The sequence below is a fragment of the Mobula hypostoma genome, chromosome 1 (assembly GCF_963921235.1).
Source record: "Mobula hypostoma chromosome 1, sMobHyp1.1, whole genome shotgun sequence".
Taxonomy (NCBI): domain Eukaryota; kingdom Metazoa; phylum Chordata; class Chondrichthyes; order Myliobatiformes; family Myliobatidae; genus Mobula; species Mobula hypostoma.
This window is the reverse complement of record NC_086097.1, coordinates 180679144-180703328: the sequence shown is the minus strand read 5'-3', so window position 1 is coordinate 180703328 and position 24185 is coordinate 180679144. Positions and strand designations below refer to the sequence as shown.

The window sequence follows — 24185 nt, the reverse complement described above, 5'->3', positions numbered from 1 at the left end:
GTCTTACAGATTGGTACAGAAACTCCCCAATAATTTATGCCCCAGTTAATGAAGACCTTGTACACCTTCTTCATCACTTAATCTACCTGTGCAACCTTGAGGTCCTTGGACCTGTACATCAAGGTCCCCGTGATGCCTTAAGATCCTACCACGTATTGGGTGTATCCTCATCTTATTATCCTTCCCAGATGTGTCAATTCACACTTTGTGGAGTATGTGATGGATCATTATTGGGGGAGCTTCACTCTGTGTATGACCCCACTGAGTGTGTGATGGGACAGTTTTGGGGAGCTTCACTCTGTATCTGATGCCACAAGTGTGTGATGGGACAGTGTGAGAGAGCTTCACTCTGTGTCTGACCCTGTAAGTGTGTGATGGGACAGTATGAGAGAGCTTCACTCTGTGTCTGACCCTGAAAGTGTGTGATGGGACAGTGTGCAGGGAGCTTCACTCTGTGTGTTGCAGTTTCAGGTTGAGGTTTATTCAGTAAGGTTGGGCCCAGCATCTTCACCCACACCCTCCCCAACACCACTGTGAGGGTAGAGTGCAAGAACACCCTGGGTGTTCCCTCCTCCCAAGGGGTTTCTGCTCAGCTGTAGGAGAACCTTCCTCCCCGCACAACCTGAAGCCCCTCTCTGTACACCTACCCTTCCTATTGCTTCTCTCAAACTCCCAGAGTCACCACCTCCCCACCCCCCAGCCCCCAGTGGAGTGTGGTGGGAGTTACCTGCTGGAAGTACTTGTCACAGCTGATGTACTCCTTGTCATGGGAGTCCTGCAGTTTGTTGGTTTTGATGTACTGCCAGAGGGCCTGGACGATGGCCGATCGTGTCTGGGTGTGAATCCCCAGCAGTCGGGCCAAGCGGGGATCCAGCTTAAACTGGGTGGGCTGCAAGGGTGGGAGGTGTTAACCAAGTGAATCACCCACCACCCCCAGAACCCACCCCATCACACACTCTCCAGCACCCAGGATCCCTGTCCCCTATTCTCCTCAGCCACCCCCAGAACCCACCCATTGCACCCAGGATCCCTGTCACCCAGCACACCTAGGACCCACCCCATCACATACCCTCCAGCACCCAGGTTCCCTGTCACCCAGCACACCTAGAACCCACCCCTTGCACCCAGGATCCCTGTCCCCTATTCTTCTCAGCCACTCCCAGCACCCACCCGCATCACACACTTCTCCAGCCACCAGCTGTCACCCACCTATCTTTGTCACCCAGTCCCCTTCTCACTCATCCTTGTCACACACCCGTCATCACATCCTTCACACAACAAACCTGTCACCTACCCAGCCCATCCCTCAGCAATCACCTGCGTCACACAATACTGTCATCACCCAGCCAACAAAATCATCCACTACTCACACACAACACTGTCACTCAAATCTTGTCACCATAGCCCTTCAGAAAACTGCAACACCCACACACAAACCTGTCACCATCATCCCACTGTGATTTGTGAATCCGCGCCCCCCCCGACTCACTTCCCCACCCACAGGCCCCACACTCTCACAACTCCACAGACCCGGCTCACTGATCCCACAGAGCTCGCATCCTGGCCCCCCACAGGCCCTGACCCTCACCCCAGGCCCCACCTGGTAATCCAGCATGAGCAGCAGGGTGCAGCGGACACTGACGTCTCCCGGCCTCTTCACCTGGAAGCCATCAGTCTCCTGGGTGCTGGGCGTCCGGTGCCACTGCACAGACAGCAACATAATGAGGCAATCCCCTCCCCATCAAACCAACAACCCCCACCCAATACCCCACCACACCCTATGGTTTGGGTCCGGTGACAGGAGGAGATATTCAACTACAGGAAGCTTCGCACCTCTCCCTGACCCTGTTGGATGCTCCTGATCACCCCCCCCCGTTCAGTACACTTTGGAGAGGGTGCAGAAGAGGTTCTCCAGGATGCTGCCTGGATTAGAGGCGTGATCTATAAGGAGAGGTTGGACAAACTTGTTCCGTTTTCCCTGGAACATTGGAGGGTGAGGAGAGACCTGATTAAAGTTTATAAAATTATAAAAGGCAGAGACGGAGGAGACAGTCAGTCTTTTCCCCCAGGGTAGAAATGTCAACTCCTAGATATGCATTTAAGGTCAGAGGGGTAGTCTAAAAGAGATGAGATGTGTGGGGTAAGTTTTTATTACAGATCGTGGTGGGTATCTGGAACAGGCTGCCAGGGCGGTGGTAGAGGCAGATACGCTGGTGGTGTTTAATACACTATGAGATAGGCCCATAAATATGTCGGGAATGGAGCAATGGAGATCGTGTACAAGCAGACAGGATTTAGTTTAATCTGGCATTGTGCTTAGCACAGACACTGTGGGCCGAAGGGTCTTTCCTGTGCTGTACTGTTGGATGTTCAGATCTGAGAACTGTTTTTCCAGCATCGTTCACGTTTATCACCACAGTGCGTAAAGCCTTTGGTTTAATTCGGAGCGGGGTGCACAGGGTGCGGGAACAACATGTCACACCAGCGAGCCTGATGTCAAGTGTTCTATGTACTACTGTTGTCACTGTGGTCTGCTGCCCCGTTCTGTGTGCCACTACCATCACAACCGACAGAGCACTGAGGGGCTACACCCACCTGCCGACAAGTTACCTTACAGCTCATCCCAGCTTCCAGGATCTCCCCGCTCTGGGAACATAACTTCAGATACCAGAGATGCCACAACTTTCGTACAGCACCAGGAACAATGCCAAACATCCTGATCCTTCACAAAGGAGCTGACCCTAAGCCAGTCGGGAGGGAGGGGGCAGCTCTCGGTGATCCTGGGAGCTTACTGGATCAGGGGTGGATGGGAGGGTGTGATGCCTGAGTTCTGAATGAGATGTACACTGAGGGCAGGGTCAGAGGCTGGAACTAGAGGGGTTACAGAGACAGCATAGGTGCCAAAGGGGGTTAGAGGCAGGGAGGGGTGTAAGGGCATGGGGGGGGGTCACAGAGACAGGGGCCATGGGGGATTAAGAGACAGAAAGGGGTGCATGGGCTGGAGGGGTTTATAGAGACAGGGAGTGGTAGAGGATCTGAAGGAGTCACAGAGATGAGAAGGGATGTAGGGAGTCACAGAGGAAGGGTGTAAGAGAGGGAAGGGGTTAGAAAGACAGGAAGGGTATGGCAGCCAGAGGGGGGCACAGAGACAGGGAGGGGTTTAGGGTAAAGGCTGGTGTCAAGGAGATGGGGGGGGGTCACAGAGATGGGGAGGGGTTTAGGGTAGAGGTGGTGTTGAGATGGAGGAGTATAGGGGAGAGAGGGGGGCACAGAGATGGGGAGGGGTTTAGGGTAGAGGTGGTGTCAAGGAGATGGGAAGTATAGGGGAGAGAGGGGGGCACAGAGACGGGGAGGGGTTTAGGGTACAGGCTGGTGTCAAGGAGATGGGGGAGTATAGGGGAGAGGGGGGCACAGAGGGAGGGGTTTAGGGTAGGGGTGGTGTCAAGGAGATGGGGGAGTATAGGGGAGAGGGGGGCACAGAGGGAGGGGTTTAGGGTACAGGTGGTGTCAAGGAGATGGAGGAGTATCGGGGAGAGAGGAGAGCACAGAGACAGGGAGGGGTTTAGGGTAGAGGTGGTGTCAAGGAGATGGGGGAGTATAAGGGAGAAGGGGGGGGTCGCAGAGATAGGATGGACTGTAGTGGGAGGTGTGGGGAATTATGGACACACTTTGGAAGAACCAGGAAAGGATGGAGACAGGTAGGGAGGTCCATGATCGAGAGGTTGTTACCTCCACCAGATGATTGTCAGGTCCGTACAGTTCCTTGTCCAGCTCGATCACCAGGCTCTTGAAGAACGAGGAGAACTTTCTCTTCTGTTTCCCAGTCTACAACAAAACATACTCAGTCAAAACTGCAGTTACCCACAGCGAAGGGCCAATTCAGTGAATAGACAGAGTCCTATTCAGGCAGAGAGTCAGCCACATGTAGTAGAGAGTGGGCAGTAATCTCACTGGGAGTGGCAGTATTGAAGGAGGGCTACACTCTGGACGGGGCAGTATTTAAGGTGTTTTACACTGTGGGAGGCTGTTACTGAGGAAATGTTGCATTGTGGGAAGGGTGGTACTGAGGGAAGGTCATCCTGTGAGGGGCACAGTGTGGGAATTTCTTTGCATATAAGTCTGGGAAATTTCTTTTCAAAACTATTCAGCCACATTTTCCTGCCTTCTCCCCCAAGTCACCCTTCACACCCTTATCCATCAAGAACCTACCAATTTCTGCCTTAAGATAGATAGATATATATACTTTATTGATCCCGAGGGAAATTGGGTAAATATACTCAATGACTTGGCCTCACAGACCTCTGTGGCAATGAATTCCACAGATTCACCACCCTTGGGCTAAAGACATTCCTCCTCATCTCAGTTCTAAAGGGACATCCCTTTACTGCGATGCTGTACCCTCTCTGCCTATGCCCTTGTACTCAAGTCACTGAACTGTGCCATGCCAGTGCAGAAACAAACAGAAAGACGAATGGTACATTAGCTCTTCTTATCAGAAGATTGAACTCAGGAGTCAAATGCCTAATAGAAATTAGACAGGGCCTTCAAGAGACCACACCTGGTTGCTACGGCCATTTCTGTTCTCCTTACCCAAGGAATATAGAGAGTATAGAGATAGCAGTGAAAATTCACCGGTCAGATTGTTTTCTGGATGAGGTGTGATTGAACTTGAACATGAGGAGACCTCACTTAAGCTTTTTACAGCGTTCGAAAGGGAGGGTGTTTCCTCCAACGGAAGAGTTTTGGATCATGGTCATGGTCTCCAAGTAAGGGTATCAGGAACAGGGATTGGGAGAAATTCCTTTACACTGAGGGTGGTGAATTTCTGGAATTCTTTGCCTGCAGAGCAGTGGAGGTTCAATTGCTGTGATTATTCTATATTAGTTTTCTGGAATTAAGTTCTAGAAATTTGGTAAAACTGGCAAATGGCAGGCTTGTGCTTATTAGTCAAGGAACTGAGTTCAAGAGTTGGGAAGCTATGTTGCAGGTTTATAAAACTCTAGTTAGGCTGCATTTGGAATATTGCATTCAGTCCTGGTCATCCATTATAGGAAAGATGTGGAGGCTTGGGAGAGCAGACATCCCACCTCTCCAGGAAGTTCCGGGAGTCTCCCGCATATTGATAGTAGCTCCCTGACGCCCGGAAATTATATACAATATCTCGGAAATCGATTTTTGGAGAGGGAGAGGGGAAACATCCTGATTGGTCTCTCTTCGTGCTAAGCAGACCTATCAGTTTTCTCTGTGGCCGGGCTTTACAGTCTACCTCAAAAATAATGTCAGGGTTGCTCGCTGCACTGTTTGCTACAGTGACTTTTCCATTGCCCATGGTGGGTTAAAATGTAAAAGATATGTTGAGGTGAGTTTAACAGGTGTCATTCGTTCATTAGCATAGCTAACATTATTTAAACTAGTTGGCTAGCTGCTAGGGAGCTACTCTCTTGATGTCCTACGAGATGAGGCCAAACTCCCTGTAGACTTGCTTAAAGTTGTAATAGAATAAACATGATAATATAACATAAGTACATATTTTAATGTCACATGTTCTGCATATACCCAACTTGATTTACAGGTTAGACAAAATCACTGAACAAAGTACTACATACACCCTTGGAGGTTGACGGGGAGGGGGGTGGTGGAATATGGGGTTGCGGGGGGGTGGGGGTGCTACCTCCCTGAAATGAGTTTTTGCAGGGTGGGATGTCTGGGAGAGGGTGCAGAAGTTGTTCACGAGGATGCTGCCTGGATTAGAGGGCATGAGCTAAAAAGAGAGGTTGGACAAATTTAGGTTGTTTTCTCCAAAGTGCCAGAAGCTGAGGGGAGATCTGATAGAGGTTTATAAGATTACACGGGGCATAGATAGGGTACAGTCAGCAGTTTTTTTCCCCCAGGGTTGAAATATCTAATACCAGAGGGCATGCATTTAAGGTGTTCAAAGAGACGCGCGGGGCAAGTTTTTCTTTTCACATAGAGAGTGATGGGTACCTGGAATGTGCTACCAGGAGTGGCGGTGGAGGAAGGTATGATAGAGGTGTTCAAGGGACTCTTAGATGGGCACACGAATGTACAAAGAATGGAAGGATTATGGATATTGTGTAGGGAGAAGGGATTAGTTTAGTTGGGCTCTTGGGCTTTGAGTTGGCCTTAATTTAACTCAGCACAAACTGATGGGCTGAACGGACTTGTTCTTTATGACTCATGTTCTTGGTATTAATTTTTACTTGCACAGTCTATCTTCTTTTGCACATTGGTTGTTTATTGCTGTATAGTTGTTCATAAATTCTTCATTCTTCCTGTGAATGTCTGCAAGAAAATGAATCTGAAAGGTAGTATATGGTAACGTATACGTAGTTTGATAATAGATTTACTCTGAACTTGTCTGTTCCATGTTCTGTGCTCTATGTGTTGTATGTAATCTATGCTCAAAGGTAAATAGGAATCGTGTGGGAAGATGGAGCTGAGACAGAGGTCCAGCTGTGAGCAGTGGAGTAGTCTAGAGGGATAGAAAGGCCTCCCCTACCCCCGAAACACTCACATCCTCCAGAAGCTTTCCCTCCACTCGCAGTTCCCAGGAGGCGATGCAGCTGTCTGAATCCTCGGCGTCTGAGCGTGCGGGGTTAAAGGTGTTGGAGATGTACAGCCGAAGCTTCCGCTTTTGCTGCACGTCAGAGGTCAGAGGTCAATCACCATCCATCCCACATTCACTCCCAGTCCTCTCCCTTCCCCACAAAGGCACTCCTCTCTCCCGCTGATATCTCTCAGTACCATCCTACACCAGGATCTCCTCCCCAGTGAGCATCTAAAGACTGATTTTATTTGTCACATTTACATTGAAACATGCCGTGAAATACACCGTTACAATGACCAATCTTGAATATGTGCTGGGAGCAGCCCACAAGAATCGCCGTGTTTCTGGCACCCGCGTGGGGGGAGCACCCTGGGAAACCCACATGGTCACAGGGAGAATGTACAAATTCCTTACAGATAGCGGCACGAATTGTACCCATTTGCTGGTGTTGTAAACCGTACTGCCCCGGCCCCTACCCCCAAGGAAATCCCATCCATCCCGTCCTTGCTTCCCGGATGCCCCACCTCACAACCCCCTCCTTCTTCCCCTAGACAGCCCATTGCCCATTCTCCAGACAACCTATTGCTCTGTGACTCCTTCCTCCCCCAGACACCCCATCGCCCATCCCTCCCCTCACTCCCAGATTCCCCATCACCCCCTTACCCCCCGGACACCCCTTTACCCGTCCCTCCCCTCACTCCCAGATTCCCCATCACCCCCTTCCCCTGGACAACCCATCGCCCCACTTTCCACCTTCATCGGCCTCTTTAGAGCCTCCTGAATATCCACTCTCTTCCTCATGATGGTCTGGTCCAGCTTCCTCTCGAAGGCCAGTAGGTCCATGTAGGCCTGGGATTCCGGCACCAGCTCCCGGATCTGAGGAACAAGCAGAATGTTCTGGAACACACTCACTGCCCAAGATCCATCCCTCACTTCTCTTTACAGGCCAGGTTGCCCCTGCCCTCTCTGATGGACAGGTGTTTGGATGAGGGGTGGGGATTAGGTGAGAGGTAGGACAAGCTAGAGGTGCTGAATGGCCTCCTGCTGCTCCTCATGAGAACAAACCCAAACTCGGGTCCTGCCTTCCCGTCACACCACACCATGGAGTTGGCCAACCTTCTCCATCTCTTGGGATGGTACCTCAATCTTCCTCCCCCCACCCCGCCCCAAGGCAGGTCTCCCTCCTACACCTCCCCACATCCACTGGGGGTCTGGTTGTGCAGGATAGGCTGCAGTGGTAGGGACAGGGATGTGGATAGGGACAGAAACAGGGACAGGGGCCTCCTGGATCAATTACAGGTGAACACTGTGAGTGAGCCCCAGCACGGAACAGGTTCACTCCAGGATTAGGATCCAGTGTGATGTCCCTTCTTGCCCCGAGTGGCATTGAAATGGGAGACATTATCACCTGATAGTATCAGGCGTTCCTTGGAGAAGAATCTGTGGTGCCTACAGATCTATGTTTTGGGACTGTGGGAGACTGAATGTGTCTCAGATCAGGATGCCAATATCGGAATCTGAAGTTCTGGTTGCTGTGGTCTGCAGTAGTTTGATGTTGTATTTGTAATAAACACCCTTTTATTTTAAAAAAATATTGGAGGTAGACGTTTGACCAATCACTGCCTGTGGTTCCTGTGCTGAGGTTAAGCACCACGCCCGGGGCAATTCTACCCCTCACTCCAAACAGCCCCACCGCACCCACCAGGCCTCCCCCTCACTCACCCTCTGGGGCAGGATCTTGTCCACCATCCTCCTCCGCTTGGCACTGTGGACGTTTAACAGAAAACAATCATTATGGGCATAGGGCAGCCCTCACAACAGCTTATATCCAATTTGATCGACCGGTGGGTAGGCTCAATGAGTCGAGAAGCCTGCTCCTTATGTTGTGCATCAGATCCCTGATGAGGGGTGTGGGACTGGACCCCTCCCTCCACCACACCCTTGCCCAATCCTACCCTTCCCTGTCCCATCCTTCTCCCTCCCTCTCCCCCCTCCACCACTCTAACCCACCATGTCAACACCTTGGCCCCTCCCACGCACCCCCTACCCTACCTGCGTGCACGGCTCTGCACGGCTGCCTGTGGCTGTTGCATCTGCTGCGGTGCAGCACGCTTGCGGGTCTGCTCGAGGACCGGTTGTGGGATCCCAGGGCGAACAGTAGGACCCGTTCCGTATGGGGCTCCCGGGGGACCCATCGCTGAACCTTGGGGAGCCATCCGCGCAGCCGAGGGCATCCCAGGGCGCTGGGGGAGGAGAGGCCAGGCATTAGAGAGTGAGTGTAGTCAGCAGGGATCACAGAGTGACCTGGGTGAGTGGCGAGCGGAGATGAATTCAGATCAGTGCGAGCTGTTGTATCTCAGGATGACAAGACAGGGAAGGACGTCCACTGTGAATACAGGACCCTGGGGAATGCTGTAGGACAGAAGGGCCCAGGAGTAGGTGCTGCACATGAGACTGCTTAGCAAGATAAAAGCCCATGGAATTACAGGGGAGTCACTAGCCTGGGTGGAGCATTGGCTGATTGGCAGAAAACAGAGAGTGGGAATAAAGGGATCCTATTCAGGCTGGCTGCCGGTTACCAGTGGAGTTCCACAGGGGTGGGTGTTGGGACCACTGCTTTTTACGATGTATGTCGATGATTTGGACTATGGGATTAATGGATTTGTGGCTAAAAGTGCTGATGATACAAAGATAGGTGGAGGAGCGGGTAGTGTTGAGGAAACAGAGAGCCTTCAGAGATACTTAGATAGTTTAGGAGAATGGGCAAAGAAGTGGCAAATGAAACACAATGTTGGAAGGTGTGTGGTCATGCACTTTGGTGGAAGAAATAAACGGGCAGGCTATTATTTAGATGGGGAGAGAATTCAAAATACAGAGTTGCAAATGGACTTGGGAGTCCTTGTGCAGGATACCCCAGAGGTTAAGCTCCAGGTTGAGTCGGTGGTGAAGAAGGCGAATGCAATGTTGATATTCATTTCTAGAGGTATAGAATAAAAGAGCAGGGATGTGATGTCGAGGCTCTATAAGGCACTTGTGAGACCACACTTGGAGCATTGTGTGCAGTTTTGGTCTCCTTATTTTAGGAAGGATATACTGACATTGGAGAGGGTTCAGAGAAGATTCACAAGAGTGATTCCAGGAATGAACGGTTTACCATATGAAGAATGTCTGGCAGCTCTTGGGCTGTATTCCCTGGAGTTCAGGAGAATGAGGGGGGATCTCATGGAAACATTCCAAATGTTAAAAGGCCTGAACAGATCAGATATGGCAAAGTTATTTCCCATGGTAGGGGAGTCTAGGACAAGAGGGCACGACTTCAGGATTGAAGGATATCCATTTAGAACAGAGATACGGAGAAATTACTTTAGCCAGAGGCTGGTAAATTTGTGGAATTCGTTGCCATGAGGGGCTGTTGAGGCCAAGTCATTGGGTGCATTTAAGGCAGAGATAGATAGGTTCTTGATTAGCCAGGGCATCAAAGGGTATGGGGGGGAAGGCAGGGGAGTGGGGATGACTGGAAGAATTGGATCAGCCCATGGCTGAATGGTGGAGCAGACTCAATAGGCCGCATGGCCTACTTCTGCTCCTATATCTTATGGTCCTGTGGAGTATGAGAACACAGTTCCATGAATGTGGCATCACTGGTAAACAGGGCGGTGAAGGCGGCTTCTGGCTCACTGACCTTCATCATTCAGGGCACTGAGTACAAGGTTTGGGGTATTAGGTTGCAATTGGACAAGGCATCATTGAGGCCACACTTTGGAATGTTTTATTGGGTTTTAGTCACCTTGTTGTAGGAAAGATGTCTTTAAACTGAAGAGACATAGAGCACTACAGAACCTTCAGCCCACCCAGACCATGCCAAACTAGTCCCATCAACCTGCACCTGGACCATACCCCTCCCATCCATGTACTTATCCAAACTTAACTTTTGAGTGTTGCAAGTGCTTACCTGCCGTTTCTGCTGGCAGCTTGTTCCACACTCACACCAATTTCTGAGTGAAGAAGTTCACCTCAGGTTCCCCCTAAAAATTTCACCTTTCACCCTTAACCTCGTCTCACCCAACCTTGGTGGAAAAAAATAGCCTGTTTGCATTTACCCTATGTATACCCCACATAATTTTTTATACTGTACCTCTATCAAATCTCCTCATATTCTCCTATGCTCCATTGAATAAAGTTCTAACCTCTTCAACCTCTCCCTGTAACTCAGGTCCTGGCAACATTCTTATAAATTGAGAGTGCAGAGGAGATTTACGAGGATGATACCAGGACCAGAGGGAGTTGAGAAGAGAGGCTGAAAAGGTTAGGATTTTATTCATTGGTTAGTAGGATAACAAGGGACATAAACAGAATTAGGGTTAAGGAATCAAGGACATGGGAACAAAGGATTAGGGAAAGAGCACTTGGATAGGAAAGATTTGTGACCGAATGGACTAGCTTTGGTGGGAATCTTGGTCAGCATGGACCAGAGTAAGGCTCATATCGCCACTTAGGCAGTTATCCAGAGTAACACACACATTCCCAGCATCTGCAGAATCTCTTGTATTTATAACGCTGACCAGTTTCTATATAACTTTATGTCACCAAGTCTAATGTGCTGCACTTTGGGAGGACAAATGCAATTAGTATTTAACTTTTCTACCCTGGAACAAAGACTGATCACCTACCCTATCTATGCCTCACAAAAATTTATAAACTTCTATCAGGTCACCCCTCAGATTCCAATGTTCTAGATAAAACAACCCAAGTTTGTCCAGCTTCTCCTTATTGTACATATGCTCTAATCCAGGCAGCATCCTGACAAAACTCTACAGAACCCTGTCCAAAGCCTCCACATCCTTCCTAGTGTGGTCTAACCAAAGTTTTATATAACCGCAACACATCTTAGCAAATTTTATATTCCCTACTGATTAAAGCAAGCACGCTGTATGCCTTCATAACCACCTCATCTACTTGTACTGTCACCTTCAGGCAGCTTTGGACTTGTACTCCAAGATCCCTCTGGACATCAATGGTCCCTAGGGTTCTGATATTTACTGCATACTTTCCCCTTACACTTGACCTCTCAAAGTGCAACACCTCTCACTTTCCTCATTTAAACTCCATCTGCTATTTCTCATCGATATCTCCAACTGATCTGTATCCTGTTATATCCTTTGACATTCTTCCTCACTATCCACAACTCTGCCAATCTTTGTGCCTGCAAACTATCAGCCCACTTATATATATTTGTCCATATGTTTCATAGTTATCTCAATACCATTCTCATATTATAAATAGAGGTCGCAGCACAGATCCTTGTGAAACAACAGTAGTAACAGACCTTTCACCAGAGGAATATCCTTCCACTTCTATCCTCCATCTTCTACAGCCAACCGAGTTTTGAATCCAATCTACCAATCACTGTGGATTCCATGTGCAATAATCTTCTGGATCAGCCTATGATGAGTAACGTGGTCAAGTGCCTTACTAAAGTCCACATTCACTGCCATACTCTCAAGGAGGAACAGCTTCTTCCCCTCTGCCTCTGGATTTCTGAATGCTCTAGGAACACTACCTCACTGTTCCTCTTTCGCACTATTTATTCAGTTTTTATGCCTTGCACTGCACTGCAGCCACAAAACAACAAATCTCACAACGTATGTCAGAGATAATAAACCTCATTCTGATCAACAATTTTGACACCACCTCAGAAAGTTCAATCAAGCTTATAAGACATGACCTGACCCACACGAAGCCACGTGGACTGTCTCTAATTAGTCCATACTTAACAAATAAACTCTTCTCAGGCTTTTAGCTAGGAACAGGTATCGATTTTGACCAATGTTTCGATGACAAACTGCCATCTTCATCAGGGATGATGCCTGGGTAAAGTCTATACCCCATCGTCTAACCCTCCTGATTGGTTAGTCCTCATCCAATCAGGTTTCCACTGTCCCCCCACACCCCTTTACAATGGAATTCCTGTTCTTAGAGAAAGACCTTCGGCTTTGTTAAAATTCTTTTTCTTCTAGTTTTATTTCAGTGGCTTCCTTCACCAGGCAGTCCCAAAAGCCGTTGGCGCTTCACAGTAGTTTTGTGCTGTTGAAGTCAATCCTATCCTTTTTTTTTAAGTCCACACTTCTGCAAATGTGGGGGTAGATATGGTTCTTAAGAATCAGCTCCAGTAATTTCATCACCACTGATGGAAGGGTCAGTGGTCCATAATTTCCTGGATTATCTCTATTAGGTAGTGCCCAGACCAAAAGATTGTGAATATTTTTACCTCTGTTTGAAAAAATACAGCTAGGGGATAAACCCGGTGTGTACAGACCATATGTCTAACCCTGATAGTGGGAAAATTCCAGACACAATAACCAGGGACAGAATTAACAGTTACTTGGGCACGTGAGAAGTGAGTGGAAAAAGCCAGTGATGATTTTGCCAACTAAATTGTCACAGATTTTTTGATAACAGAGAGGATTGATAAGGGAAATACTGTTGATGTGATATTTAAAAAAAAATTTGATAAGATGACAATTGGATTGTCATTAAGGCCTTAGAATAAAAGCGGCTACAGCAGCATAGATGGGAAATTGACTATAACAGGAAAGAGAGTGGGAGTGAGAGGTTGTTTCTCAGTCTGGGAGAATGTATACTGTAGAGTTCTCCAGGGACTGGTAGAAGAGTTACAGTTGTTCTTAATATATGTTAATGGTCTGGGATTTGGTACACAGAATCAGATTTATTATCACTATCTTATGTGTTGTAAGATTTGTTGTTTTACAGCAGCAGTACATTGCAAAGTTACTATAAATTACAAAAATAAATAAGTTGTATAAAATAAAGGTAGTGTTCATAAATCTGACGGTGGAGGGGAAGGGGAAGCCATTTCTAAAGTTGCACACTACATACAACTTGGAGACACAGTGAACTGAAGAAGAGTAACAGACTCAGTAAACAGCAGGCACTGGAATGTGGAACAAGCAATCAGCTGGAGGAACGCAACAGGTTGAACAGCATCTGTGGGGGAGGGGGAAGGGGAAGGAATTGCCAGTGTTTCAGGTCCTGATGCAGGCCTTTGACCGAAATCACCAAAAAGTCCTTCCCCCCCCCCCCCCATAGATGCTGCTCAAGCCGCTGAGTCCCTCTAACAGATTGTTAAGAAGCAGACTGGGTGGATGGGTAAATGAGTGACAGGTGAAGTTTTACAATGAGAACTGTGAAGTATTGCAGTTTGGTATGAGGAATGAAAAGTAGAAGCACAAGTTAGGGGGAATGATTCCAACAGGAATAGAAGAGCAGGGTTCATGGACTGACAGGGAGGTTGAGAGAATGCTTGAAGAGGCAGACAGTCTTGGCTTTATAAATTGAATAACAAGTGCAACAATAAGGGCGACATGATCAATCTTTATAAACCTCTAGCTCGGTTGCTGTTGAATTATTGGTTCTGGGTGCCATGCTTTAGGAAAGGTATGAGAGTTTTAGAGATTGTCCAGTGATTCCAAAATGATTCCAGGTTTAAGGGACTTTATATGGGAAAAGTGGAGACACTAGGATTAGTCCCTTGGCACAGAGAGGGATATGAGGAAACCCGAGAGGCCCAGAACTGACACAAAGAAAACCCTTTTCACAGAATGAGTCATGAGGGCCAAGAGTGCACTTTTTGGAGGCAGAGGTGGAAGAACACTTGACTGCGGTGTTCAAAATGGAGCTCGACTATAGTCTGAAAAGAAAAGGTTTGCAGGGCAATGTGGAGAGGGGACTAGCTTGATTGTTCTTACATAGAGCTGGTAAAGGCCCAACAGGCCAAACAGTCTCCTCCTGTGCTCTGACCATTCTCTGATGTCATTTAATGTTCAATTCCATTCTCAACTCCTCAGCAGACAAAGCAGCCCTCTCTGCTTGTAGTTACACCAATGTGCGGGCTGGCAAGTGGCAAATGAAACCCGTACCACACGTGCCAGGGAATGACCATCTCCAAGAGCAGAGAGTCTACTACCTGCCCTTGCCAATCAATAGCAGTAACATTCACCAAATGGCCCACCAACACCACCTTGGGAATGGGACTCACCATCCATCTCAACCCAACCAGCCACACTAATACCATGGCCACAAAAGCAAGCAAGAGATTGGGAGTCCTGTGGTGAGTGACCCCCAAAGTCCCTCCACCATAATCAGGAGTGTAATGAAATACTCTCCAAAAGCAGCACCAGCCATTCTCAACACAATTCAGAACAATGCAGTCCATCCACCATCCTAAACATCCATTCCCTCAACCACTAGCTGCTGTGATTTGCCCCGACTACTCCAATAGCATCTCCCAAACCTGTGAGCTCTTCCACTTAGAATAGGACCACCTATAGGCTCCATTCCAGGTCGTACACCATCCAGATTTGGAAATGTATTCTATTTGGAAGTTGTTGACCAATGGCATTCAGCAGGGGTCTGTTCTGGGACCCTTGTTCATTGTGATTTATATAAATAACTTGAATGAGGAAGTGGAAGGTGGGTTAGTAAGTTACTAGATAACACAAAGGTTAGTGGTGGTGTGTGTGGATAGTGTAGAAGGTCATTGTAGGTTACAACAGGACATTGATAGGATGCAGAGCTGGGCTGAAATGTGGCAGGTGGCGTTCAATCTGGAGAAGTAATAGTTGAAAGCTTAACATCCAAGGATACACCTTGTACTGAAAGGACAGGCAGGTAGGCAGAGAAGGTGGCAGGACTTTGTTGGTTAAAAAAATGAAATCAAATCTTTTGAAAGAGGTGACATAGGAGATATAAAATCCTTCTGGGTAGAGTTAAGAAACTGCAAAGGTAAAAAGACCCTTATGGGAGTTACATACAGTCCTCCAAACAGTAGCCAGGATATGGGATACAAATTACAATGGGAGATAGAAAAGGCATGTAAAAAAGGCAATGTTTCGATAGTCATGGGGGATTTCAATATGCAGGTAGATTGGGAAAACCAGGTTGATGTTGGATCCCAAGATAGGGAATCTGTAGAATGACTATGAGATGGTTTTTTCAGAGCGTTTGTAGTTAAACCCACTGGGGAAAAAGCAATTCTGAATTGAATGGTATAAAATGAATCAGATTTGATTAAGCAGCTTATGATAAAGGAACCCTTAGGTAGCAGTGATCATAATATGATAGAATTCACCCTGCATTTGAAAGGGAGAAATAAAGCCAGAAGTATCAGTATTGAAGTAGAGCAAAGAGAATCAAAGAGGCATGAAAGAGGAGTTGGCCAAAGTTGAATGGAAGACGACACTAGCATTGATGACAGCAGAACAGCAATGGCTGATGTTTCTGGGGGCAATTCGGAAGGCAATTCCCAAATAAGTTGATGTATTCTAAAGGGAGGATGATGCAACCGTGGCTAAGGGAAGTCAAAGACAGCATGAAAGCAAAAGAGAGGGCATATGATATGGCTAAAAATTAGTGGGAATTTAGAGGATGGTGAAGCTTTTAAAAACCAACAGAAAGCAACTAAAAAACCATAAGGAAACAAAAGATGAAATACTAAGGTAAGCTAGCCAACAATATAAAAGAGGATACCAGAAGCTTATCCAAATATATAAAGAGTAAAAGAGAGGCGAGAGTGGATATTGGACCACTGGAAAATAATGCTGGAGGGGTTGAAATGGGAGACAAAGAAATGGCAGATGAACTTAATAGGCATTTTGTGTCAGTTTTCACTGTGGAAGACACCAGCAATATGCCAGAAATTAGAGAGTGTCGGGGCAGAAGAGAGCGCTGTTGCTATTACTAAGAATGTACTTGGGAATCTGAAAGTAGAAAGTAAATAAATCATCTGGACCAGATGGTATACACCCCAGGGTTCTGAAAAAGGTGGCTGAAGAGATTGTGGAAGCATTACTAACGATCTTGCAAGAATCACTAGATTCTGGAATGGTTCTGGAGGACTGGTAAATGGGAAATGTCACTCCGCTCTTTAAGGGATGGAGGCAGAAGAAAGGAAATTATAGTCCATTTAGTTTGACTTCAGAGGTTGGGAAGATGTTGGAGTCCATTATTAAGGATGAGGTTTTGGGGTACTTGGTGGCACACTATAAAACTGGCCAAAGTCGGCATGTTTTCCTTAGGGGGAAAATCTTCCCTGACAAATCTGTTGGAATTCTTTGAGGAAATAATATAGACTATTTTCTAAACAGGGAGAAAATTCAAAAATCAGATGTGCAAAGGGACTTGGGATTCCCTAAAAAGTTAACTTGCAGATTGAGTTAGTGGTAAGGAAGACAAATGCAACGTTAGTATTCATTTTGAGAAGACAAGAACAAGGATGTAATGCTGACACATTATGAGGCATCGGTCAGACAGCATGTGGAATATCGTGAGCAGTTTTGGGCCCCTTATCTCAGAAAGTTGGCTTTGCGTCCAGTGGAGGTTCACAAGAATGACTCCAGGATGAAAAGGTTAACATATGAGGAGTGTTTGATGGTTCTGGGCATGCACTCGCTGGAATCTAGAAGAATTAGTAGGGGGTATCTCATTGCAACCTACTGAATATTTAAAGGTCTAGATAGAGTGGATGTGGGGAAGATGTTTCCTGCAGTGGGTGAGTCTAGGACCAGAGGGCCTAGTCTCAGAATAGACAAGGGATCCCAACTTTTTTTTATGTCATGGACCAATACCATTAAACAAGGTGTCGTGGGCCACACGTTATGAAACCCTGGAAGAGAGGGACATTCATTTAGAACAGAGATGAGGAGGAATTTTGTGAGCCAGAGAGCAGTAAATCTGTGGATTTCATTGCCTAAGATGGCTTGGAGGCCATTTAAAGAGGAGGTTGATAGGTTCTTGATTAGTCAGGGCATCAAAGGTTACAGGGGAAGGCAGGAAAATGGATAATAAATTAGCCATGATGGAGTAGCAGAGCAGATTTGATGGGCCAAATGGCCTAATTCTGCTCCTATGTCATATGGTCTAAATGTCTAAGTGTGAAGTGCACTTCAGAAGGTCATACTTGAAGGCAGCATACAAAATTAATAGCAGAATTCTTAATAGTGTGGAGAAACAGGGATATTGGAGTCCAAATCCACAGGTCTCTCAAAGATGCCACACAAGTCTTTGTTAAGAAGTCATATTGTGTGTTGACCTTCATTAGTTGTGAGACTGATTTCAAGAGACACAAGATACTGTCAGAGCTCTATAAAGCTCTGGTTAGACCACACTTGGAGTATTGCATTCAATTCTGGTTGTCTCTTAATATGTTCATCAGAATTGGAAGCTTTGCACAGAGAGTGGTGTGTTGAATGCATTGCCAGGGGTGGTGGTAGAGGCAGATACATTAGGGACATTTAAGAAACTCTTATATAGACACATGGATGAAAGATGAATGGAGGTCTAAGTGGAAGGGAAGGATTAGATTTATTTTGGAGTAGATCAAAAAATTGACACAACACTGTGGGCCAAAAGGCACATGTAGTTCAGAGGTGGAAGGAGAGGAGAGAGGGACTGATGTGATCCCAAGTACAGCTTTCACAAAGGAAGCAACACACAAAAAGTTGGAGGAACTCAGTGGGTCAGGCAGCATCTGAGAAAGGAAATGGACAGTTGACGTTTCGGGACAAGACCCTTCATCTGGATTGAAAGATAGGGCCATTCACATTCCTCTTAGTGGGTCCCACCAATACTCCACCAACTATTCCCATCTGCCGCTCCCACCTCCCCTATTTGGTTCCATGCTCCATCTTCCTCTCCTATCAGATTCCACCATCTGCAGACTTTTGTCACCTCTACCTATCACTTTCCCACCTCTGTCACAATTCCCACTCTCCCTCTTCCATCTGCCTATTACCCCTCCTCACCAGGATTCACTCATTATCTGCCAGCATCACACCAGTTCTACTTCTGCCATCTCCCCTTTATCTCTCAGGCCAGATGAAGGGTTTTAACCTGAAATCTGGCTTCTCCATTTCCCTCCACAGATGCTGCATGACCCACTGAGTTCCTTCAGCATTTTGTGTGTTGCTGCAGACTCCAGTATCTGCCTTCTCACGTCACCATTTTGCCAAAAAAAATGAAGTCAAGGTTTGCAGGGACATGCTGATGGGGTAGACAGGGAAGAGGAGTTGCTAATTACCTGGGTCTACCCCACTCCAACCCAAACCCCCACATCAGGTTCAGTAGAAACTCCACCCATCCTATCTGCCCAATCCACTTTCTCTCTCTCCCATCAAAATCCCCTTCTCTCTTCCCCCCCCTTCTCCCCTCCACACAAACCCACATTTCCTCTATCTTCCTCTCTCAACTATCTTCCCTCTTCTTCCTACTACACTCTCCCTTTCACTTCCTCACTTTTCTCTCTTCCTTCACCTTACTCTTTGATTCCCACAAACACTAAAACCTGTCCCTTGTCACATTCACCCCTCCCTACCACATCCCCCTCTCCCTGCCCTGCCACAATCCCCCTCCCTGCCCTGCAACGTCTCCCTCTCCCTGCCCCTGCCACAATCCCCCTCTCCCTGCCCTGCCACATCCCCCCTCCCTTGCCCTGCAACATCTCCCTCTCCCTGCCCCGCCACATCTCCCTCTCCCTGCTCTGCCACAACCCCCCGCCACAACCCTCCTCTCCCTGCCCTGCCACAATCCCCCTCTCCCTGCCCTACCACATCCCCCCTCCCTGCCCTACCACATCCCCCCTCCATGCCCCTGCCCTGCAATGTCTCCCTCTCGCTGCCCCTGCCCTGCCACATCCCTCTCCCTGCCCTGCCACAATCCCCCTCTCTGCCACAATCTCCCTCTCCCTGCCCTGCCACATTTTCCCCTTCCCTCTCCTTTGTCACATTTTTGTCTCGCTTTGCCCCACATTTTCTCTCTCTTTACCCCCACCACATTCTCTCTCTGCCTCTGCCGCGACCCCCTCCTGCTCTCTCCAGCCACACAGACAGTTGTGTCGAACTCCCGCCCGGGAATCCGTGTTCCTTCGGGGCTGTGGTCCCGGTGACGGAGTTCACTGTCCACTCACCACACCGTGAACTAGGAACTCAAACAGTTTGCTCTTGGTCGCTCTCCGAGCACCGCCGCTCAGCTCTTCTGCGGACATTTCCCCAGCTCTCTGCCGACTCCTGCACTAAGTCCTCCCCCCTCACACTTTAATAGTGCTCCCTTTCAATGCGGAGCGGGCGGAGGGGGTGGGGTGGGTGGTGACCGGGGGACGAAGGGGGTTCCTGACGGCCAACACGGGCAATTGAGCAGCTGTCACATCCCGTCAGCGGCGTAGTGACAGGAGGACACGTTCCGGAATCAGAGTTGGGTAAAATGTTCCCAAACTTTCCCTCGCAAGAAGGGATGCGGGAATGTGGGATGGAGAGAGAGGAGATGAGGGGAGAGTGGAGGAGAAGGGGGGAGGGAAGAAATGCGAGAGGGAGAGAGAGGGTAGGACTGGGGGAGGGAGAGATATGAAGGCGAGAGGGGAAGGGTAAGGGAAGAGGAATAAGAGGAGATGGGGGAAGGAGGAGGGAGAGAAAAGAGTGAGGGAAAGGAGAGTTGAGAAGGGAAGAGTAGGTAAGGGGCAGGAGAGGGACAGGAGGGTGAGGTGATAGGTGAGGCGGGGTGAAATGGTAGAGAAACAGAGCGGAGAGTGAACGGGGTAAAGTGGGTTGGAGAGAAAATGGACGAGTGTTAGAGGAAGAGGTGGAAAGGCGAAACAAAGAAGTGGATTGTAAGAGGAGAAGTGGATGGATGAGATGAGGGGAAGGAAATGGGGAGAGAGAGATGGGGAAGAGGTAAAAAGAATCGCTGACAGGGAAGAGACGGACTGAGCGGCCCCACAGAATGAGGAGAAGGGAGAATGGAGGGAAGAACTGGGGTAGGGACGGAGATGGTGAAAATGATGAAACGGTGGAATCAAGAGGATGCGGTGAGGGTGAGTAGAGGAGAGGGAAGAGGAATGAAGGAGTGAGGGTGGTGAAGACAGAGGGTGATAGGAGGGAGGGTAGAGGATTGTGAGAATTGAGGATGGTGAAAGGGGAAGAGAAGCAGTGAGGGTTTTCGGAAAGAGACCGAGATCCAGTACAGGCAGTGTCAGGAGCGGGAGTCCTTTTCCCAGGGCAGGTGTCGGTGCCCGGAACCTCTGCGCCCTCGCTCCCCCCTCAGGCGCCGCTCCCGCTGCCCGAGACCTGGGGGACGAAGAGTCCCAGAGGCCGGAGCATGCGTGGTGTCCGCTCAGCGTGAAGGTCAGCGGCGGGACGGAGGGAGGGAGGGAGACTGGGGGAGGGAGAGAGAGAGTAGTGGAGACTGGAAAGAGAGAAAGAGAGAGAAGTGGAGACACGAGAGAGAGGGGTGGAGACGAGAGAGAGAGAAAGTAAAAAGAAGGGAGTGGAGACTTGAGAGAGACAGGAGGCACATGTAACCGTAGATGCTGAGTTCTGGAGCAACACACAAAATAGTGGAGGAACTCAGCGGGTCGAGCAGCGTCTGTGGACGTGCTGGAGGAATTGACGATGTTTTACATGTCGAAACCCTAATCAGGACCCCAGCGAGAAAGAGGGAACAGGAGAGTAAAAGGGAAGGGGGTTGGAATGAAGAGAATGCGGAGCGGGAGATGTGGGGGAATGGTGAATATGCAAAGAGAAAGGCATGTGCAGAGATAGGCAGAACAAGGAGGAGGAGGAAGAGGAAAAGGGGAGAGAGAGGGAGGAAACAAGGCAGAGAGAAAGCGAGGAACGGCTGGGAAGGAAAAGACAAGGACGCAGGAAGAATGAGCAAGGGGAGTGTAAAGGACGGTGAAACAGGAGTCTGGGTCGCACTTGGTTGTGAGCAGAGATTGCTGGGCTGCCAACAGAATTAGGGTCAGGTTTGCTATTAGTGGCAAATGTGAAATCTGATGTTGTGCAGCAGCAGTACTGTGTAAGAGGTAAAAGTTACTATAAGTTACCCCCTGTGTCCAGAGTCACAGCTGGTCCCCTAGATTCAGCTCAGCTGCTGTTTATAGGGATGAACATACAATTCCTGTGCACAAGACTGCTCCCTGTTCACGCTGTCAACAAAGATTACACCAGATGGATTCCCGTATGAAAAAAGACGAAGAGGGAGTTTGGCATCAAGATGGTATTTATACAAGTCTTACATCTGCAGCTCAACCAGCGTGAAGGCAAACCTCAGCAGTGATGAGACATTAGGGAACTGTGTTCTACAGTGCAGGAAACCACAGGAGGAATTTACATTAATCTACCCCCAAACATCTATCCTGGGTCCAACACTTTGATGCAATCACACGCTAGAGGCTCTACTTCACTGGGAGTTTGAAGAGATGTAGTACTGTATGTCAAAGACTCTTACAAATTCTGTAAATGAGCATCCTGACTGGCTGCATCGCAGTCTCGTATCGAACCGCCACTGCACAGTATTACAAGAGGTTGTAAAGCTTGGAGACTTTGCCAGCTCCATGATGTGCACATCCCTCCCCACCACCGAGGACATCTTCAAGATGCGGTGCATTAAGGGGCTGCATCAGCATCCAGGCCACGCCCTTTCTCTCATTACTACCATCATGAGGTGGGCCAGGAGCCCGAAGACCCACATTCAATGATTCTTCCTCTCTGCCATCAGATTTTTGAATGGTTCATGAACACTGTCTCGTTATTCCTTTTTAAGCACTAAATTTATTTATGTAATTTATAGTAATTTTATGTCTTTACACTATACTGCTGCCGTGATACCACAAATCTGACCTCATCTAAGACAATGATAATAAAAAACGATTGTGATTACTTTCATTTATTCCATGCTACAAGTCTGAATGCTGTTTAGCGTATAAATTAAAGCCAAGAAAAAAAAAACAAATTTATATTATTCATTTACATGGACTGTTTACATGCTAATTTAATTTAATTATTTAAATTATTTTAATGTATATTTTTATTGTAATGTATAGTTTTTTGTGTAATGCTCTGTACTGCTGCCGCAAAACAACACATTTCACGACACATGCCTGTGATATAAAGCCTGATTCCGATTCTGAGATTGTTCGACTGTGAAGTTGACGGGGTCCCACTGACGTTAGAACCTGTCCTCACTCTGCCGCCTACTGACCAGAGCTTCCAATTACAACGGGACTGATTTACATAGTCACACATAAAATGCTAGAACTCTGCAAGTCAGGCAGCATATACCGACTGAATACAGTAGTGACGTTTCAAGTAAAAATATCAACTGTTTACTTCCCTCCAAAGATACTGCTTGACTTGCTGAGTTCCTCTGACATGTTGAGTATATTGCTCAGGATTCCCAATATCTTCAGAATCTCTTGTGTTTATGATTTCATTGTAAAATTCTATAGGGAAAGATAACTTAACAATTTATGGGCACCGACTGCAAGAAATGATTTTTTTTTGTACACAGGAAGTGTACACCTACCTGTAATCTACAAAAGTATATGTGTAAATCTGTTATGATAGAGTTATAGAGTATTACAGCACAGAAATATGCCCCTCAGCCCATCTGGTCCATGGCAACCTGATCTTCTGCTCAGTCCCATCTACGTGCACCCGGACCGTAGCCCTCCATAACACTCTTATTCATCCACCTATCCAGACTTCTCTGAAATATTTCAACGGCAGTTTCTTCCACATTCACACTGCCCTCTGAGTGAAGAAGTTTCCCCTCAGGTTACCCTTAATGATTCCGCCTTTCACCATGAACCCTATGACCTCTTTTTCCCCAACCTAAGGGGAAAAGCTTGCATGCATTTACCCTATCTACACCACTCATCATTTTGTATATGAAACAGAAAACAAAAGCCACTCAGCTCTTTAAGTCTGTCCCATCATTCAATAAGTTCATAGTTGATCCCATCCTGGCCTTAAAACCAATTTCTCACTCTCTCTCCACAACTCTCAACTCTCTGCCTTGAATATATTTAATGATTCACTTCTGCTGATCCCTGGGGGATAATATTACAAAGATCTATGATTCTTGGAAAGAAGAATCTCCTTCTCATCTGTCTAAAGTGGGAGAGCCTTACTTTGAAACTAGGTACTTCTGCTCTACGTCAGTGAATCTAGATTAGAGGCACTTAGTGAATCTGGTGTATGGCTGTCCCTGAAGGCTGCTCATAGGGTCCCACACAGGAGGATGGCTAACAGCATAGAGCAATAAGGGAAAATACAGTGAGATGCTTTCTTGGGCAGTTAAGGAGGATGGCTTGTCGTTGAACACTCTAACAAATGAATACAGATTTACTACTGAGAGTATCCTACTTGGGTACATTATTGTCGGGTACGGCAATTCAATGTGCATGAACATAAGAAGCTGCAGAGAGTAGTGGACTCTGCCCATTAACTCACAGCACGTCCCTCCACATCATTGGTAGTGTCTTCAGGAGATAGTGCCTCAAGAAGGCAACGTCCATTGAAGATCCCCACCATACGGGCTATGCCATCTTTGCACAGCTGCTAGTGAAATCCCACACCACCAGGTTCAGGAATAGCTACTTTCCTTCAACCATTCACCCCTCGAACCAACAAATCTCAGTATCGCAAGCTTGATGAGGTAGATAGAGACAAGGAATTAATTTTTAGCGTATCAGTGGTCCTTTAAAGAGTCTGATGACAGCAGGATAGAGGTTGTTCTTGAGCTTGGTGGTACGTGCTTTCAGATGTTT

General features: G+C 47.6%; 1 protein-coding gene across 4 annotated transcripts in view; it reads right to left on the bottom strand.

Moving 5' to 3' along the window:
• The window catches only part of smarcd3a (SWI/SNF related, matrix associated, actin dependent regulator of chromatin, subfamily d, member 3a), a 91275-nt gene that overhangs the window by 24814 nt on the left and 42276 nt on the right, over nt 1-24185 (bottom strand). For 3 of the 4 annotated variants that reach the window (XM_063060905.1, XM_063060887.1, XM_063060915.1), the window contains exons 2-8: nt 8621-8811; nt 8291-8333; nt 7322-7444; nt 6536-6658; nt 3730-3825; nt 1601-1702; nt 728-889 (exon numbers count right to left, since the gene is read on the bottom strand). In XM_063060905.1, coding sequence (XP_062916975.1) covers nt 728-889; nt 1601-1702; nt 3730-3825; nt 6536-6658; nt 7322-7444; nt 8291-8333; nt 8621-8811 — 840 coding nt within the window. Of the gene's footprint in view, nt 1-727; nt 890-1600; nt 1703-3729; nt 3826-6535; nt 6659-7321; nt 7445-8290; nt 8334-8620; nt 8812-19547; nt 19705-24185 lie in introns of those variants that run through there. The other variant, XM_063060896.1, reaches the window with a different exon arrangement.